Genomic DNA, 18,842 nt, shown 5'->3' on the forward strand with positions numbered 1-18,842 from the left:
CTAAGAAAATAGATCACAGGTATCATTTTCTGGCCCAGGCCGACTTCATTGAAGGGTAATCCCATGGACATCAGTGCACAGAGTCTGTGGCCTCTGATTACCATGTACAGTTTAGACCCCTGGGGCCTTAGCTCAGAAAGAAAATAAAGCATGATAGAAGAAAAGAAGAAATAGGTAACGACAGGTCCTATTATCAAACATGGATGGTCCTGGATGAGCCCAGTGATACCCAAAGAATTTATTTCCCCACACCAAGCACCTCCTGGCTATAGGGCAACAGTAGCCTTGACATTCAAACTCGTACCTAACTGACTGAAAGCGGGTCACCCTTTGATCTGACAGGAAAGGAGTGGAAATAACTCAGGTCGTGTGAGGAGACCCTCAGGTCAGAGCTGAGGACTGGCCGTTGGAATAGAAGGACGGCAGCCCGGCTCCTCAGCACTTGCCGAACCCCATCCAGCACCTTTGGGATGTGCGCGATGCATATTAAAATAGCCTCAAATAAAGGAAAACTTCTCAGAGGGACGTTTAGCAAATGACTGGGAAAACTACCAATAGTAAGGATAAAGTTTAAGGTTACTTAATTTAAAAGCCATCGGTGACCAATAAATCAGGGACGCCAAGCTCCATGTTCTGTGGAATGAAATTCAATTCACACATTTTGAAGAAAGAAAATATTAGTGGCTGTGAAAACGAGGCGTAGGCTCCGCGCATCAAGGGAAGGAGGGAAGTAACTGGGCCCCCGCCAGAGAGAACAGACCTTCACACCTGGTCAGCTTCATTCCCTACCTGCATTTCCCAGATGCATCAGATAATGCAAGATGAGCACCGTTTACTTTTTTAAACCTTCATAATGAGAGAGAAACCTAAACAGGGCAAAGGGCTTGCCGAGGCTGAAGCGCTGTGTGCGGGGGTGAGCGAGAGGAAACGCACTGAGCAGCTGCGGGCCGGCGCTCCCCCGTAGCGGGCGCCCACAGCTGCTGCGTGCGGGGCAGAAACGGAAGGCAGGGTTGAAGCAGGCTCAGGAGACCGTACCTGAAGGACTCCCTGATTGTTTCAGTTCGCAAGGAGTGCACAGCTCCCTGGCCAGGACGCTCACGTAGGTGATGGTGCTCTTTTTTTTAATTGAAATGTATTTGACATATAACATTGTGCAGATTTAAGAATTTGACATTTAGTCTGGACGTGCCAGGACTGCTACTGAAGTATTTTTAACAGCAGTGTTTCTTGATCAGACTTTCTGGCTATATAACTGTTTCCGTTAGAATATTTTCTGCAGCAAATCACCTACTCAGGGAGTATCTCGTCTCTTATAACAGCAAGTCCACAAGCAGGGGAGGCCTCTGGCTCACTGCTCATCAGGTAGGTCAGTGACGTCTCCAGGTGCAGATTCTCCCTGCCTCCCTCTGCTCTCTTCAGCTTCATCGCAAGCCTGTGGTCATGAGGTGGCTGGGACAGCATAAGTCCTGGCTCACATGCGGCGGGAGAAGCTGGCTTCTCTTTCTCGGGCGCCAGAAGGAGGCCTCTCTTTACCTCCCATTGGCCCGGCTGCCCTACACTAGCCCAGCTCTGAGCTGAAAAGTGGCAAACGGGGTGAGGTTGCCATGAGGACTTAGATAAACGTGTAGCAGAGTAGTTTTGAGAGAGTCAGTCCCTGCGCCCCCAGTTAATCAGCAGAATAGTAGAGAGATAATCCGGGGAAAACAAGGCCAGAGACCCGGGTAATTAGGTGGTTGCGCCAACAGGCCCCATTACAGCCAAGAGATGAGCTCCTAAACTTGAACAGCAGAGAGCGGAGAGAAGAGAATAAGTTTGAAAGAGATTTAGGAAGTTTATTGACGTTTTATATATCAGTTTCACACTCCGTGTTGCTAGATAATTAAGGTCTTAGTTTAATTAAAATTAGTGTCATAAACTGCTTATTCTTTATTTCTAGTCCCTATACTGCTCAGCAACTATTGAACTTAGGTTTAAATGCTGATCTGTATTTCACTTGATTGTAAAATTCTTCAAAATGTCCATGTACATTCAGTTTTTTTGTGTGTGTCTGTGCTAATACAACATAATACTTGGCTATGAACTTAAAAACAAAACACAAAAAGAAAAAACACAAGAGTTTTACTTAGGAAAAGAAAATGACACGTCCCGTTAGAATGCCTTCTGCAATGACTCCCCCAAATCTTACCTGTGAGCCAGGTAGCTCTCCACTCCATTGGTGGTTTAGATAATTCTCCTGTGCTAGAACTTGGACCCAGGAGGACACGTGGGGCCCACAAGAGGTCTTAGGACCCACCAGTGTCCAGCTGAAGGTAAAGTCATCTTGTGAAAAGTAATATTTTAGTTTAATATGGTTGTTGTAAGTCATTAAAACCTCTGATTTCTGATGGGCTGTAGATCTGATAGGCCTTTGACTCGCCTCAAGGACAGAAGAGGTGCCCCCTTCTCAGTATGGTTTCAACTGGTCACATTCTAAGCTCACATGTTTATTTGCTGGTTTGTTGCTGTTACTTTACCTTGTTTTGACTCAATGGCTCAGGACAGGCTCTTATTTTAGAGTATAACTGATCAATTTTCTATAACTCAGCTCACCGCAGATTTCTCACGGCCAGGATACTCCTCCAGAAATTCATCATTTTCAAAGAACCAGCATGACTCCAATCAAGAACGAAAGATTAATTGTGAATTAGTGAAGAACTCTGTAATTTCTTTTAAGAAACCTCATGGGAAATGCATTCTCATGAAGTCCTTTCCGGTACTCCTTTTTCCTACTTCTTCAATAAATGATTCAATTTGACCACAAGTTGACTCTTTTATTTAAAAGCCATTTGGGGTTGACGTGGATAAATACAGAGGACTGGAGAAGTGGAGGACTACAGGAAAGTGAAGTTGAATGCCCGGTTTATCTCACGTCGGAGGAGACTGGCCTGAGTGAAGGGACTCCGTCTGGAAGGAGGAAATACTCTGATTTCAGAAGCAGGCATAATGCCAAATAGCAATAGCAAGACTACTGATCTTTCTGTGCTTTTATTTCCTCACCTATAAAACAGAAATGATAGTCCTTAGCCCACAGATAGATGCAAGGATTAAATGACAATACACCATTAAAAGGACTTAGAACAGCATCTAGTTTATGGTAATCCCTCAATGAAATTATTATCATCTCTTATTAACTCCTATCATTATGCCTGTAGCATAATGCCATAGGACGCTAGATGGACTGTTTCATATTTTCCAAGCACTGGTGACCAGAGTCCACCTTTGAAAGCAGAAGATGTGCTCAACATTCTAAGTCCCACAAAAAAACACTTAGCTTGCTGAGAGGTGCTGTTATGGGTAGGACTGGCCCCCTTCCCCACCAAAAGGTATATTAGGGCCCTTATCCCCCATACCTCAGAATGTGACCTTATTTGGACATGGGGTCTCTATAGAGGTAAAATTAGGTCAACAGAGTGGGCCCTATTCTAATGTGATTGGCATCCTAATAAAAGGGGAAATTCAGACACAGAGAGGGACATGTATGGTGGGACAGAGTAAAGACATGTAAGAAAAACATCCTGGGACGACAAAGGACTGGAGTGATACAACTACAAGCTAAGAAATGCCAAAGATTGCCGGCAACTCACCAGAAGCTAGGAAAACAAAAGGAAGGCCCCTTCTCCTACAGGTTTCGGAGGGAGCAGGACCCCGCCGACACCATCAATTAGGACTTCCAGACGCTAGAGCAGTGCGCCAAAAAAAATTCTGGTTGTTCTAACCCACCCACTTTGTGGTACTTTGTTATAGCAGCTCTAGCAAACTGATACGGGTGACTTTTCACTATAATGACACGATATTCCTCCCCACTCCCTGGAGGATGTTGGGATTATGAAGGGAGATTCCCCTCAGGTCAGCGTCCTGCAATAGGAGGGTGGCATTTGGATGGTGCTGCTCTGAGGCTGAGCAAGAGGACAACCAGATGTCAAGCCTGTGAGTGTCTACAGGAAGAACCCCATCCATTCCCCATCAAAAGCCTTTGAGACCGAGGTAAGACATGCAAGTCCAGGACCTATCTTTCCCAAGTATCAAATCATTACAAGATTCTGACGACCAATATTTTAACCTATTTTCAATCTTTGTACAAATTACAGAGTGTAATTTACTATTTGGCTGTCTTTGTAAACAGTGACTACAGAGCCTATATTTTCATTTTGTCCCAGCATGAAGGCATTTTCTTATATAATTTTTTATTATTTTTCTTTGTAGGACTTTTTGAAAGTCGACCTTATATTTACATAGGAGCACCAAATAGTTTCTTGAAACCCATCGAAATGGAGCTGCATGGCTCTGGGAGACTTTATAGGCTTTATGCTTTTATACCCTCCAAGGACGGACTATCAATCCAATTTCTAAATATCCAATTCAAAGGAAACCTTCGGAAGAAACTGTTTCCTTCTCCATCCTTCATAAGTCCATCTTAGAAATACAAGTTAGATTTAGAAACGTTTGCATTTATTTGGGGGCCAGAAGAAACTAGGCATTCAAATTTGAGAATTCTAGAACTTCAATAGATTTACCTCTGTACACCTTGGTTCCCTTTAATGTTTTTTTCTTGGAAAATATGCAGGTCCAGAAGATGTAATGCTTCAAATAAAAAAGACCACAACCCGGCCGGGCGTGGCTCAGTGGTTGAGCGTCGGCCTAGGATCCAGGCGATCAGGGTTCAATTCCCAGTTAGGGCACATGCCCGGGTTGAGGGCTCAATCCCCAGTCGGGGGCGTGCAGGGGGCAGCTGATCAATGACTCTCTCATCTTTGATGTTTCTATCTCCCTCTCTCCCTCTCCTTTCCTCTCTTTGAAATCAGTAAAGATATTTATTTTTTTTTTAAAAAAGATCACAATTCCTACTGACATCCTAACATGTTCATGGATTCCCTAGGCCCAGCTCTCAATTCACAAGGACTTTCACAAGAGGGGAAAGAACTAATTCTAATAATAAAATTTTTTAAATAACAAGGCAAGTTGAAGATTATATGCACTGCTTTTTATCCACAGAGAATGTAGAAAAATGTACCCATTCAATGGAAAAAATTATATGCACACCATTGCCCTAAGTTTCTATGAGCCAGGCCTTCTCCAGGACAGGACAAGTCATCGTGTTTATTGGGCACCCTGTGCTAATTTGCATGAGTAAGACTCCAAGTTCTCCCTTTAGATAAAAAAGAGCCATAGATATCATGTCATGCTCTATTTGGGGCAGGTGGGGATACCAAGGAAGGAAACAAGTCCCCACTTGTCCATCCAGATACATTTTCTGCTTTTAGAGCAGTCAGGTAACTGGTAATGTTTTCTGAGAATTGCACGGGTATTGCACAGGAATTTTTCCATTTCTAGTGGGAGTGGGGTTCTTGCCATATCTTGAGAAAAAGAATTTTGTAAGACTTGCACAGGAGAATGAGATGTGGTAAGAAGGTTTATTCACATGAAATTATTTCCCTCAGGTTGCAACGTCCCGTTTCCCTTAAACCAGTCCTGGAAAATGTGCAGCTGGGGCTTCAGCAGAGCTAGAAGCAAAGCCAGTGTCCAAAGTTTCTGTTCCATGGTGGAGTTGAGTCTGGCATAGCACGGGGCTAGTCACAGTCCATCAGTCCACTGTGTGGGGTCCACAGGGCCGTGAAACATGGGTGAATGCGATGGAGCTCAACCCCTGTAACAGGAGAGCCAGGAACTCAAGGGGGAGAAGTGCTATTGTTGAGAAGCTTATGCATCTCAGATTCACGTCCTTGCAGTGGCCACATCTACCCTGGCCGATGCCCTGCTCCCAGGCGTGACTGCCAGGTGCTACCTTGCCTGTGTCATTCAGGCCTTACTGGGCCTGCGCCTCTTCCCAGCGACTTGTGGGGAACAGACCTGGAGAGTCCTAAACGGCAGCTTCATGGGAAAGCTGTACAAGTGGCATGCCTGTGTTATCTGGCTTTCCCTTTGCTCCTTTCCTGTTACTTAATAACTGGGTTAATTAATTACAACGGTATCAGTAAGACTGATGGAACATTCAAATGGGATAGCTCCAGGGACATTTAATACAGGATGTGAGCAGGGTGTAGAGAAATCCCAATATGGTAACAGGAAATAAAAACTTTACGCTACACCGGCTAATCATGAAACAGAAATAGAAGAAAATGTACTAACGAGCTGGTAAAGGAACTCACATCCTGACAGTTTCCTTGTATGCATGTTGCAGTTGCTGCTAATTCCTGCCTGACACAAGAATTTGGGCAAGCGACTAACGGGAACGGTTGCTGAATGACAGGAGCAGTAAAGCTGCCGATGGAGCAATGAAGCTGCGTGAGCAAGGGTTCCTGTTTCTCCCCCGGGAGGCTGGGCGGCCCGGCTTGCACGCCGCTGTGCACACTACCCCTGACGCCCAGCTCCTCCTGCGTCCCCTGCCCACCGAGCACAGCCCTGTCTTCTCCAGACACCACTGAATTGGTTGATGCCCGGGGTGGTTACAGTGGTGACTACAGGGAGTAATATAGGTGGGGAAGCTGAGCCCTACACCATTTTACCAAGAAGTACTTTGGATCTTTCAAACCTATAAACCAACAGAAACCAGTGTGCTCGATCTTTCGGGAAAAGCAAGCTCTGGGGAAGAAGAGGCAGAGTCAGCCTGCGGCAGAGCAGAGTGAGTACATTTAATCTGATGGTTTCCGGGGGCACCCCTGGGAGGCCGAGAAGGCTTGTCTGCCACATGAGACTCATGGTAACGCTGGGGGTGGGGGAGAGCCCATGGCGGGGTTTACTGTACCAGCTTTCGGGGGTCTGCTCCAAAAGGAGAGAAAGAAAAAGAATTCAGTCTGGTTAACACTTTGCTTTCGGCCCTGTCGTGCCCTGATCAGGGCCCCGGCCCTGCCATGCCAGGCTTCGGACCTACACAGACATGAGCCAATCAAGGGATTCTGTTTGAAGCTGCTGAATTTATCATTTGCGACACAAAGGGCTGTCCTTTAAGAAAAATCATGACGACTTTGCAGCCAGAGAGATTCTTCATTATCTCTACTTCATAGGACCCTAAATTGGAAATAATGAAACTTCTTTATCTTTAGTTACCTTCCCTATAAAACAAGAACAGTAGTATGTTATCTCCCCCACAGGGTTATTATAAAAATTAGAGACTATGTGTATGCAGATCTGTGAGAGCAGCTTATAAACAAACTAGTTAAAGTGACATGATACCAAGTTACTTACCAGATACTCAGGGGTAGCTCTTATAATTATAACTAATAAATATTGTCCCTGTTGCTTAGGACCTTAGAACCTTACAGAGGAGACAACCATGGGGATAGAGTGTTTCAGTAAATACACGTATGTGGGTTCATGGTGCTCAGGAGAGTGCAAGTGGTGTCTGAAGAACAGGAAAATAGATTATAAATCCCACCTGATGAAACGCCTCGAAGAACGCACTGTCTCGGGTGGAACTCAAGTGTGCGTGGGAAGGCATTTGAGAATGTTCCTCAGCTGAGAGCCCTGCCCACGGGCCCTTTCACCAGAGGGGCCCGCTTCTTGAGTGTTGCTGAGGATGTGCTGTCCCATCCTGTCTTCAAATCTATTTCTGTTGTGCTCCCTATATGGGAATCTGTGAGTCATTGCCTTTACCTAAGGTTTATTTAAAAGTTGCTTCCAGGTCTGTTACTACAATTCAGTTTAACTTTTTCTCTAAATTTCCTGAATGAAATTTAAGAGTTCCGAATCCAAATGAAAATATACAGTGGAATAAGCAAAGTAAATTTAACTTACTTTGTGTATCTAAAAAATATATATATAAGTAATTCTAAAACCAGACCAGAATTCACAAGTGACCTAGAAATTGAGCAGCATGAGACCCCTAGTGAATATACTCTGCCCTGATAATGGGCTTCCTTGGAGATAAGGGTCTCCATTTAGCAAATATTTATATGACTGGGACCCAGGGGAATTCATGTCCATGCTCCCAGCCTCTGTTTCCTTTCTTGAAATTGAGAGAATGGACTCGCTGCTCTCCAGGAGATGCTCCATCTCTGCAATGCTGAAGTACCTCTATGTGCAGAGGACCCTGAGAGATGAGATACAAAAATGAAACGACACAGGCCTTGCCCTCCATAGTGCTCATCAGCTTTGAGCCTTAGTTTTCTCACCTGAAAAATTGGACAGGTGTGAGGATTCAAGGCGATGTATTTGTAAAGCAGTGACTGCGTGTGTGCCCTCTAACTGCTACATAATATCTCTAAAACAATAAACTCACAGGGGGTTGAGATGCTGAAATGAGTTAATGAAAGCAAAAGTCCTTTTTCAATGTAAACGTTAGTGCACAGGTGAGGGACAACTCTATTGCATTTGTATTTTAACAGCATGAACTCGATGACTTCAACAAGCCCCGTGGCCAATTCTGTGTTTGTGGCTGTACCCCACGGGGAATATCCTGTGATCCCTGGGAGCATGTCTCAAGTGCCCCCATATCTACTCAACCAGCCCCAAGTCTACCTAATGCCTGGGAATCCACCTGGTTTGAAGTCACCTATTTCTACACAACCTGCCCAGAGATCCTTGAAAGAGGGCAGAGTTTTAGGGGTAAGTGAGATTTCACTGTATGCATGGGGCCACATGGCTGGAATCAGGAAGAAGGTTTGGAAATACAGAAACTCCAAATCTAGCAAGTGGGGCTGGAGCTGACCCAGCCTTGCCAAACTCAGGTCTATTAAGAAGCTCAACTGTGCAGCAGTATCAGGGCCTCCATGTGGGACTTTGTATTTTCTATCTTAGGCATTTTAGGAAAGAGAAAGAAAAGCAACAAAGAAGTAAATTGGAATGTTGGTCCTGTTGCCAGAATCCATGTACCCACCTATACTGCTCAGAGTATTGCCAATCGATATAATCTGTACGGAGGACTATACACATCTGCCAAATTTGAAAACACCCAATAATTCAATTTCTGAGACTTTGTCCTGTAGATATACCTGTGTACATGAGAAATACAACATCTATAAGGTTATTTATTGCAGCATGGTTTGTGATAGTGAAACCAGTCCAAATGACCCTCAGGTTCTTTTGCCTGCCTACACAAAGCCAAACACAGGACACAGTTGCTGATGGAAGGAAAATGATTTATTCAGGTGTTGACTGCCAGACAAGATGGCAGGCACATGCCTTAACAACCATCTTAACACCTCGGGGTAGGCAAAAGCCTTTTATAGGGGATTGTGGAAAGAGGGGACTTAGTAATTCTGGCAATGTGCCAGGTTCACATTCCAGCTACCAAGTGGTTTCAATGCTCTGTTTTGTGTCTGTCAGCGTCTAGCATTGTTTTCTCTTTCTGTGGGTTTTATTTCTGGGGCAAGATGTTGTAGACCTAGCCAGCCATCAGCATCTACTACAGTCCTGTGTTAGAGCCAGTGAAAAGGGAAACTGGAACTGCTGCTGCCTATAACTGAAACTGTAACATGCTTAAATATGAAACTATTAATATTTTAGACTATAAGGTTTATTAGTATATTCTTAATTTTATTCCTAATTAGTTAGTTAATTAGATGTGAAGTTTTTTATACCCTATACCCTTTTCCTACAATAAGAAAAGAATGGAAACAACCAAAACATTCATCAGTACAATACTGGTTAAATCCATGTATTATATATCTAAAGAGTGAAATGTTGTGGAGCTGTAAAAACAAAGCTCCTTGCCCTGGTTGGTGGGGCTCAGTTGTTTAGTGTCCTATGCACTGAGAGGGTGCAGGCTCGATTCCCAGTTAGGGGGCATGAATGAGGCAGCCAATTGATCTTTCTCATTGATATTTCTCTCCTTCTACCTTCCACTCTTTCTAAAGTCAATGAAAGCATATTTTTAAAAAAAATACAAAATAGCCCTGGCTGGTGTGCCTCAGTGGTTAGAGCATTGGGCCATTTACCAAAGTGTCATGAGTACAATTCCTGCTGAAGGGCATGTACCTGGGTTGCGGGTTTGCTCCCCACTCCTGGCTGGGGTGGGAAGGGAAAGCAACCAGTCAATGTCTCTCTCTCATCCATGTTTCTCTCTCCCTCTCTCTGTCTCTCTCACACACTCCCTCCCTCTCACTCTCTCTGAAAAGCATAAAAAAATATCCTCAGGTGAGAATTAACAAAACAAAAATACAAAATGTCTTCTTTAGGAAATAATAATAAAGCTCCTTAACTCCTTGTTAATGATATGGATATATCCCTAGCTATATCATTAATGAGAAAGAATTGGGGCAGACATTTTGTACAATTTGATACCATTTGTGCAAATTTAAGGAAATAATGTATTTGGGGCCATTTTTGTAGTACACACACACACACATATATATATGGATGTATATATACCATTTGGACAAGAATATATATTAGTTTCCTAGAGCTGCCATAACAAAGTACTTCCAATGGAGTGGCTTAGAACAGCAGAAATTTACTGTCTCACAGTTCTGGAGGCCAGAAGTTTGTAACCAAGTTATCCAAGGGACCATGCTCCCTCCAAAGGCTCTAGGGGAGGATCTGTTCCAGGCCAGTCTCCTAGCTTCTGGTAGGTCCTTGGCTTATGGCAGCTTGACTCCCATCTTGTCATTCTCTTGGGTACACATGTGTCTCTTCTCATGGCATTCCTTTAAAATGATAGCTGTCAGATAGGAACCACCCTATTCCAGTATACTTCATATTACCTAATTACATCTGCAGCAAACTTATTTCCAAATGAGATCCCATTCTGAGGCACTGGGGACTTGAACTTCAAAATGTAAATTTGAGCCTTGGCTGGTGTTTCTCAGTGGTTAGAATGTGGGCCCATGCAATGAAGGGTTGTGGGTTTGATTCCTGGTCAAGTCCACATACCTGGGTTGCAGATGTAATATCCAGCTCTGATTGTGGCTCATGTGGGAGGCAGCCAATTGATGGGTCTCTCTCACATCGATGTTTCTCTCTCTCTCTCCCTCTCTCTCTGCCCACAACCCCCCTCCAGTCCATTCCCTCTATAAATCAATGGAAAATATATCCTGGCATGAGGATTAACAAATATATATATAAATTTGATGAGTGAGAGTCAGAAACAATTAAATCCATAACAGTATCCCAAAGAAATAAAAGATGAGCACAAAGACTTATCTAGAAAGATGTTCATTGCAGTGTTGTTTATAATATGGAGACATATTATACCTGCCCAGTATCACTGTTCCAAGTAATCCACAGAACATCAGCACAATGGAATCTGGGCAATCCTTAAAAAGCATATGTTTAAAGAATACTTAATACCATGGAGAGTGTTTGTGATGAAATATTAAGTTAAATATGTAGAGCCATTTTGAATTATTAGTATATATATTTGAAAAAATAACAGAAGGTTTTATACACCAAAATTTAAGTGGTTGTTTTCTTTGAGTGGGAGGAAATTACGGAAAGTGTTTCTCATTTTTATATTTTAAATATGACTTTATTGACCAAAAAACCAAAATGTTTAATAAAATAAAAAAGAGACACAAGGGAACAGGGGTCAAGATCTAGCCTCAAAAACAAAGGTCTCAGCCTGTGTCTCCCCTGACAGGCCATCCAGATCCTGATCGGCCTCATACACATCGGCCTCGGCAGTGTCTTGGGGGTCATCGTGTTCTTTCCCTACATAGCTATCTCATTCTATGGAGGCTATCCCTTCTGGGGAGGCATTTTGGTAAGTAATGTGAGTCACCCTGCAACTGAGCTCCAGAAAGTGCCAACACACTCAGGCCCACCTTGTCAAGTTTTGTACTTTATTGCAGAAGCTTTCCAGCCAAAAGAGCACATGGGCTGTGAGCCCACCTCAGGCCTTATTCACCAAGAACATTAGTCTGCTTGGGCAGCCAGAACAAAGACCACAGACTGGGTGGCTAAACAATAGACATTTGTAATCTCCTAGTTCTGGATGTCTGAAATCCAAGGTCAAGGTGTCGGCAGGGTTGTTTCTTCTGAGGCCTCTCTCCTTGGCTTGTAGGTGGTCATCTTTCTCCCTGTGTCTTCACATGGTCTTCCCTCTGCGTGTGTTTGTGCCCTAATATCTCCTTTTATAACAACACCAGTCATATTGGATTAGGGCCAACCCATATGACCTCATTTAACCTTAATCACTTCTTTAAAGGCCCGATTTTCAAATAAAGATGGTCTTTAACTTATGGTAGGGTTACAGCTCAATAACCCATCATAAACTGAAAACATCCAAAGTAAAAAATGCAGTAAATGCTACACTGTAGAGAATGGGTTGTTTACCCTCGTGATCACCTGGCTGACGGAGAGCTGAGGCTGGCTGCTGTTGTCCGGTATCACCAGGATATCTTACTGCATATCGCTCACCCAGGAAAAAAATCAAAATTCAAAATCCAAAGAGCAGGTTCTACTGAATGCACATAGCTGTCACACCATTGTAAAGTCAAAGAGTCCTAAGTCCAACCATTGTGAGTCTGGAGACACCTACACAGACACATTCTGAGGTCCTGGGTGTTAGGCCTTCAAAAGATAGATTATGAGGAGTCAAAATTCAGCTCATAATACCAAGTGACAGCCCTGTAAGGCGCAATCACCCCAGAGTGGGCACCTTTACTAATTAGCCCCCCTGGGAGTCAGGAAGCCTTTTCCTAGTTCATCAGCCCAGCGCTCAGGTGTTGTTCACCCCAGGCCCACAGCCAGGGCTCCAGCAGAAAACCCTTTCCACCATGGTTAAGAGTGGCTGCCCAGCCCCAGAACAGTCCTTAAGCAGTGGGACTCCATTTGGAGTCTGTAGATGGGCTCAGGTCCCCCTTGTGGCAAAATATTTGGTACATTCAATGTTGTCATTTTGGTCATTTTGTTTCTTCTGGAAAAGGCCATAGTTTTTATCCCATTCTCAGGGTGATCTGGAACCCCTTACAAGGTTATAAACCACAGTTCCTTTCTCCTCTCCAGTGCATTGCCTTTATGATTCTTCTGCATTCTCCTGAGTGTCTTCCCTTCCCCACATACACACACATGCACACACACACACACGCAATCCCTCCTTCACCTCCCCTCCACCCCTCATATCCGTTTTCTCCCCTCTGTAACACAGTCTGTGTCTCGGCTCACACACCCATCTGCAACTCAAGGCAACCGACCTCACAAATACCAAACTCCAGAGTAACCTGCACATCAGCCAAGTCACATTCTCCCATGAGATTTAAATCAAATAGCCCAGAGTTAACCCCCACCCTCACACACGGCATCTGCGAAATGCCAGGGCTTGCCGTCTGGGAGCATCTTTGTCTGAGCACCTGCTCTCCCATCCCATTTGTCTCGCCCTCTGAGGCTGAGGTCTCCTCTCAGTTCTGCACAGGCCCAGACTTGGGTCTCAGCCAACCACAGACACCTGTGTCTGTGTAACAGCCTTCAGTGGAGTTTGGGGCAAGGGGAAGACTAACACCACAGGCAGAAAAGAGCTGCCATGGTGCGTTAGAGTCTCTTAAGACATCTCAGGTGCCTTGCTGGCCATGTCCATTCACCAGGCTGCTCGGGTCCCATCAGCCCTCAGGACACCACCCTCCTTTTTCCAGTTTTTAGAAGAGGAAATATACACTTAGAGAAATTCATAACCTACCCAAGATCACATGAGTTTCAAGCTCGACTTTAAAACGAGGTCTGCTGGATCCTAAAATATTAATTATCCCAGTTCACTGCCCTGCCAAGTGGTGCATTCATGAGCTTATTCAATATTCATTCATTCTTTTCCCGGAGGCGAGCAGGAGTTCCACTTAGAGGAACCCAGCTAGTGAGAGAGAATTCAGGTGTGACCAGAATCGCAGAAGCCTGAAAGTGGGGCCCTGACCTCTGACCTCTCTCTAATGCCCCCCTCTCTCTTCTGTGCCAGTTCATCATTTCAGGATCCCTCACAGTGGCATCCGAAAAGCAGCCAAATTCTTCTTGCCTGGTAAGTGGCATCTGAGACAGGCTCTCCCCGCTGCGGGCCTGTGGGAGACACACAAAGGGGGGGAAGCAGCCCGCACGACCCCTCCTCAGCCTTGCACCTGCGTGTAACCAGACGCGGGGCGCTGACACACGTGCTCGCTCACACTCACTCACACGGCCCACGAGCCTGGCCAGAGTCACGGTGGGAGAGGGTGCAGAAGATTCGGGAAAGCTAGGGCAGTACAGCCGCGTTCAGAGAGGCATCGGGTGTGGAGAGACAGAGGATCACTTTGCCAAGAGGATCTCACAGGAGGGGGCACAAAGCTGCCAGGGGCACAGGCCTGCCCTCCGCAGAGCAGGCCCTAGGCCGCCTGCAGCACGCAGCGGCGCCAGGCATTCTGCAGGGGCAGGGGGCTCGGGCAGCGGCTTCCCGGGGAACCCCGCTAACCAAGCTCTGCGAGTCAACATGGGCCCGCGAGGCTTAGTGTCCCTCTACCAATGGCCCAGAAAGTGCCTGTTCCTTTCACAGCAGGTTATCTGGGGCAGGGAGCCTTAGGATGGCCAAGTCCCGCGCCAGCCGAGATCTATCTGAAAATCTCCAAGGGGAGATCACTCCTGGGCATGCCTTTCTGCACTCGGCCCCGGAACCATGGAGATCAGAGCCCGTCATATGCCGAGACACTTGGGCTGAGTCCCCTGCCCATCTCCTGTAGGATAAATGAGTCAGGTGTTTGCCAAAAATTATTCTTGGGGATACTTGTCCCATGAGATACTTTCTGAAAATGGTTAGGTAAACTTTGGGGGGAAATCTCTATTTAGTAGTCCCCTCTGTGGAAGAGCCATAATCCTTGTTAAAGGCTCTGAGAAGTCCTGTACAAAAGACCTGTTTAACTTTGTGCAACTCAAGTGTTTACAGATTTAACTTACCACCAAACCTGTTTAGCACAGAGCACCTCTTTACTTGCTGCAGAACTAGGGTTCCACCAATTCACATTAAGAAACACTTGTTGACCTTAAATTTTTCTATAAAGGTAGCTGGGGCATTTTTATAAACAACTGGAAAAAATTCTTTAATTGTGTTTTGATATTCAAATATTTCTTTAATTAGCAAGGCTATAACAAAGAATTCCAAGGTTATTTTTCTTATCCTATGGGCTGTCTTCACAAGAAGTATGTAAGGTAAATAAAAGCCCAAAAACTAGAGCTTCCCAATATAAAACAAACCAAAAAAAAAAACATTTGTTGAATCTCTACGCACCTCAGCTACAACTGTTTTCGTCTCCCACACTGACCCTCTGTGTCTTCTTCAGCTGAATGGAAGCTTGGGCTTGAATATTTGCAGTGCAATCTGTTCAATGGTTGGAATCATGCTCTTCATCACAGATTTGTGTATCAACCCCTCATATATCTACCACCAATACTATCGTTACTTGGTTGTGGTGAGTATCACACTTGATCAAGGATCCTCTGGGCTCCAACTTACCTATGTTTAGGAAATCATTGGAAAGGGCCTGACCACCAGGCTTCTTCACCAAGCCCCAAAGAAAACAGAGGTGCTGTCACAGTCAGAACAGAGTTTCAAGTCCCTGACCTGTAGCTGTTTTGCTGTGTTACTCTACCCATGTTACTTTTCTTAGTCTTAGTTTCTGTCTTTATAAAACACTGCCTGCCTTTGACATTGTTGGGAGAATTAAATGCAATCGTCCATATAATGCACAGGTACCCACCAACCTGTACTTGTAATGGGCCTTCCTGCCCATGACTGTGGACAAGGGCTCAGCCAAGATGTTCAGAAAGGGTGGGAGAGGGAATCTTTTAGGCTTTGCAGGCCATCTGGTCTCTGCAGCAAGTGCTCAACCCCGTATGAAAGCAGCCATAGAAAAAGCATAAACGAATGAGCCATCCCCTGCTATGGACCAGGGCCATCCAATAGGAACCTAATGTAAGCCACCTGTGTGAGTTTGCGTTTTCTAGTCGCCACATTACAAAATGAAAAAAGTGACAGGTGAAATCAATTTTAATAATATATTTATTTAACCCAATAGATGCACTATGTCACTTCAATATGTAGTCCGTGTAAGAAATTGTTAATTCAACATTTTGCATTTTCGGTGCCACATCTTTAAGATCCAGTGTGTATTCTGCATTTACACCACCTCTCAAGTGCTCGGGGACACATGGTACAGATCAGGAAGTGCAGTCATGGACGAGCCCCGTGTAAGCCCAGTGTCGCCCTCCGCACAGCAGCCCTGCCCTCTCTGCCCCTCAAGGTTGTCACGCCCTGTGCTCCTCCCCACCCCTTGCCCCCACCTCTCTTCCACATCACTTTCCCCCCTTTGCTAGAGCTTTTCCATCAGCATCTAAACACACTTGTGTTTCTTCCATCTTCAAAAACAAACCTTCTCTCAGTTACTGCAGCTACCACCCCATTTCTCTGGCTCTCTCTGCAGAAAAGTCCTTAAAAGAATTGCCTGCTCATTGCCTCCAGTTCTCCCCTCCCATAATCTCTCTTGCCCCACTCGAACCATACTTTCAGCCCCACTTCTCCGAAAGCCTCCCCTGCTCAAGGCCCTCTGTCATTCCTCCTCCTTGGTGGACTTCTGGTGGCTTCCAGGCCCTGCAGCTGGTGTTCCAGCTCCCACGCTGGTGCTCCCTTCTCTGTCCCCTTTGCTGGGACTTATAATTCCCCCAGTTTCTCAGGCTGAGTCCTCCGTCTTCCTCCGTTAAAACCACATTTGACAGGACGAGCATCATTTGTAAAAGCTTCCGTGATTCCTTGACGAAGACACATCCTGCCCGTCCCTTTGCCGGGACCTGTCCCACCCCATGTCACTGAATCTTCTACTGAGAATGAAACTCTCTCCTCAGTGCCCCAAGGCACTATTTTTGGCTCTTTTATAGCTCTTACCACATCCCATTTGAGTTGCAATTATCAACATCTGTATCTGCCGCCCTCACTAGATCGTGCCTGTTGGGATGCTTTCTCAGCCTTTCCTACCAAGCAGATGTTTGATAGACGCTTGCTAAATCGAGGGGGAAGAGAAGGACAGTGGAAAGGAGGGGTCTCTCCATAAGGTAGGCTTCCCTGGGCGCCTAGCTGTCACCAACGCCGTTTTTGAAATCATGATTGACAGACATTTGTTTGGTACCTCCCACGTGCCATGCACTTCCACTTTCTTATTATTCTCTGCTGTAATTGGAATCCGAGTGGTCATCAGGGTCATTGGTCCCTTGTCCCTTTACGATTAAAGTGGATTCTGCCCAAACTCTCTCCCCAGATACAGTGGGAGACCCCATTCTCCTGAGCACCTTGGAGAAGAGCAAAGGAAGGGCTTAGATGCCCCTTGATGCTCCTGTGAAATCTCCTCCTGCTGGATTAGTTCCATTTGGGGATCTTTAACTAACTCTTTTCCCAACCTAAAGACAGCCCCAGTTGTTTCTCTCCACAAAATGCCACTGCCACATGCCAGGAAGGCGGTTTCAGTGGCCAGCTTTCCCTAAAGGCTCAGAGGGACAGTGGAGCTACCTGCTGACGCCCTGGGGTTAGGCGTCCCTGTTTTGCAATGTCTTGATTTCCCACGGGAGCCTTTTTCTGCAGGCGCCACCTTCCTGGCATGTTGCTCAGTCCTCTCTTCTCCGTTTCTTCTCTGTGGCTTTTCAATACTCCCAAATTTTTATTCACTTCTTATACAGAAGAGTTTCACTGTCTGACCCCAGACCCCAGCCTTAGGTCTTGTCCCCTGTGCCTGAAACAAGTTATCAAGGTGTTTCCCTATACAGTGACTATTCTTACCCTTTGCGAACACAGGTAGTAAGTGTTAAAATAATATTTTACAAACACACTTGACCCTCACAAAAACCTGGGGAGATATTTTCTCCACTGAGCCAAGATTATGGGACTTCCTCAAAGTCTTAGTCATAGTCCATTGAAGATCCACACTTTGAGCCAGACCTCAGTTTCCCAAAGCCAAACTCATGACCTCCCTGTCCCTTCTGGTTCCAGAATCCTGGAATTCCTACCTTTGCGGTGCTGATGATATTTAGCCTCCTGGAGTTCTGCATTTCGTCCACGGCTGCCCACTTTGGTTGCCTTCTGGTCTGCTATGCACACAACAATGTGAGTCCAGAGGCTCCTCAGTGGGTGGAAAGATGCCCCAAAGAGGGTGGGAACTAGAGGGGTCTTCAGGCTTCCCCTTCCTGCCCAGGAGCAGGGGGAGCTCTGGAATGTCTAAAGGCCTTTGTGCATTCCCGGTTCTCACGAGTGCACCTCCTGGGCCTGTCTTTTCCAGGGGCCCTTGGTCATCCCAAACATCTACGTGACAAACCCAGTGGCCAATCCAGAACCAGTGAACTCATTGCCACATTCCAATGAGATACAGGACTCCCAATAAAGCCAAAGGTTCTAGAAGCATCTTTCACTAGGACCAATAGAAGAACTCACCTTTCTGGGCTTCTGAAACTCGGCTTCTTCCTTCCCTGACAAACTAAGGAAAATGTCTGTCTCCAACTGAAGGGACACTGGACTTCATTCACTTCAGCCTGGTAAATTGTGCTGTTCCTCTAATAAAAAGGAGCCAGGACTTTAAAGTGGATTTGAGCAAAGAGGTCCTCCCTCAGGCATCCACCTGTGGGATGTCACATGCACAAATTCATGCGCTTTCCCCTCTGAGCTTTTGAGTTAGAAGAATAAATCTCTAGACAGCCCAAGCTCCATTCTCCCGCTCATTCACTCACTGAATAAATATGCACTGAGCATTTGGCGTGTTCAAGCCTCTATTCATGGCAGGAGGAGGGTGACCATGGGTGAACACACAAAGATCTTGACTTCAAGCAACTTCTGCCTCACAGGGTAGTACAACATGCAGGCAGTTTTCTCTGAGAGAAGGCATAACATGGGGACATGCGGAGAGAGATCAGAGAGGGAAACGATTTATTCTGGCAGTAATGAG

The 18,842-nt window shown here is 45.5% G+C and overlaps 1 protein-coding gene across 2 annotated transcripts; it reads left to right on the forward strand.

Moving 5' to 3' along the window:
* Positions 1–8,361: 8,361 nt before the first annotated feature.
* LOC107527585 (membrane-spanning 4-domains subfamily A member 8-like) lies at positions 8,362–18,363 on the forward strand. Of its 2 annotated transcripts, none has more exons than XM_087822389.1 (6): positions 8,362–8,580; positions 11,552–11,674; positions 13,856–13,915; positions 15,204–15,332; positions 17,897–18,010; positions 18,183–18,363. In XM_087822389.1, the coding sequence occupies exons 1-6, from the start codon at positions 8,362–8,364 to the stop codon at positions 18,282–18,284; spliced, it is 747 nt and encodes a 248-aa protein (XP_087678515.1). In that variant the 3' UTR covers positions 18,285–18,363. The 2 variants fall into 2 exon arrangements, with proteins under 2 accessions (XP_087678515.1, XP_016055851.1); XM_016200365.2 differs by having other exon boundaries at positions 15,204–15,329.
* The last annotated feature ends 479 nt before the right edge of the window (positions 18,364–18,842 follow it).

The sequence above is a fragment of the Miniopterus natalensis genome, chromosome 11 (assembly GCF_054644295.1).
Source record: "Miniopterus natalensis isolate mMinNat1 chromosome 11, mMinNat1.hap1, whole genome shotgun sequence".
Classification (NCBI taxonomy): domain Eukaryota; kingdom Metazoa; phylum Chordata; class Mammalia; order Chiroptera; family Miniopteridae; genus Miniopterus; species Miniopterus natalensis.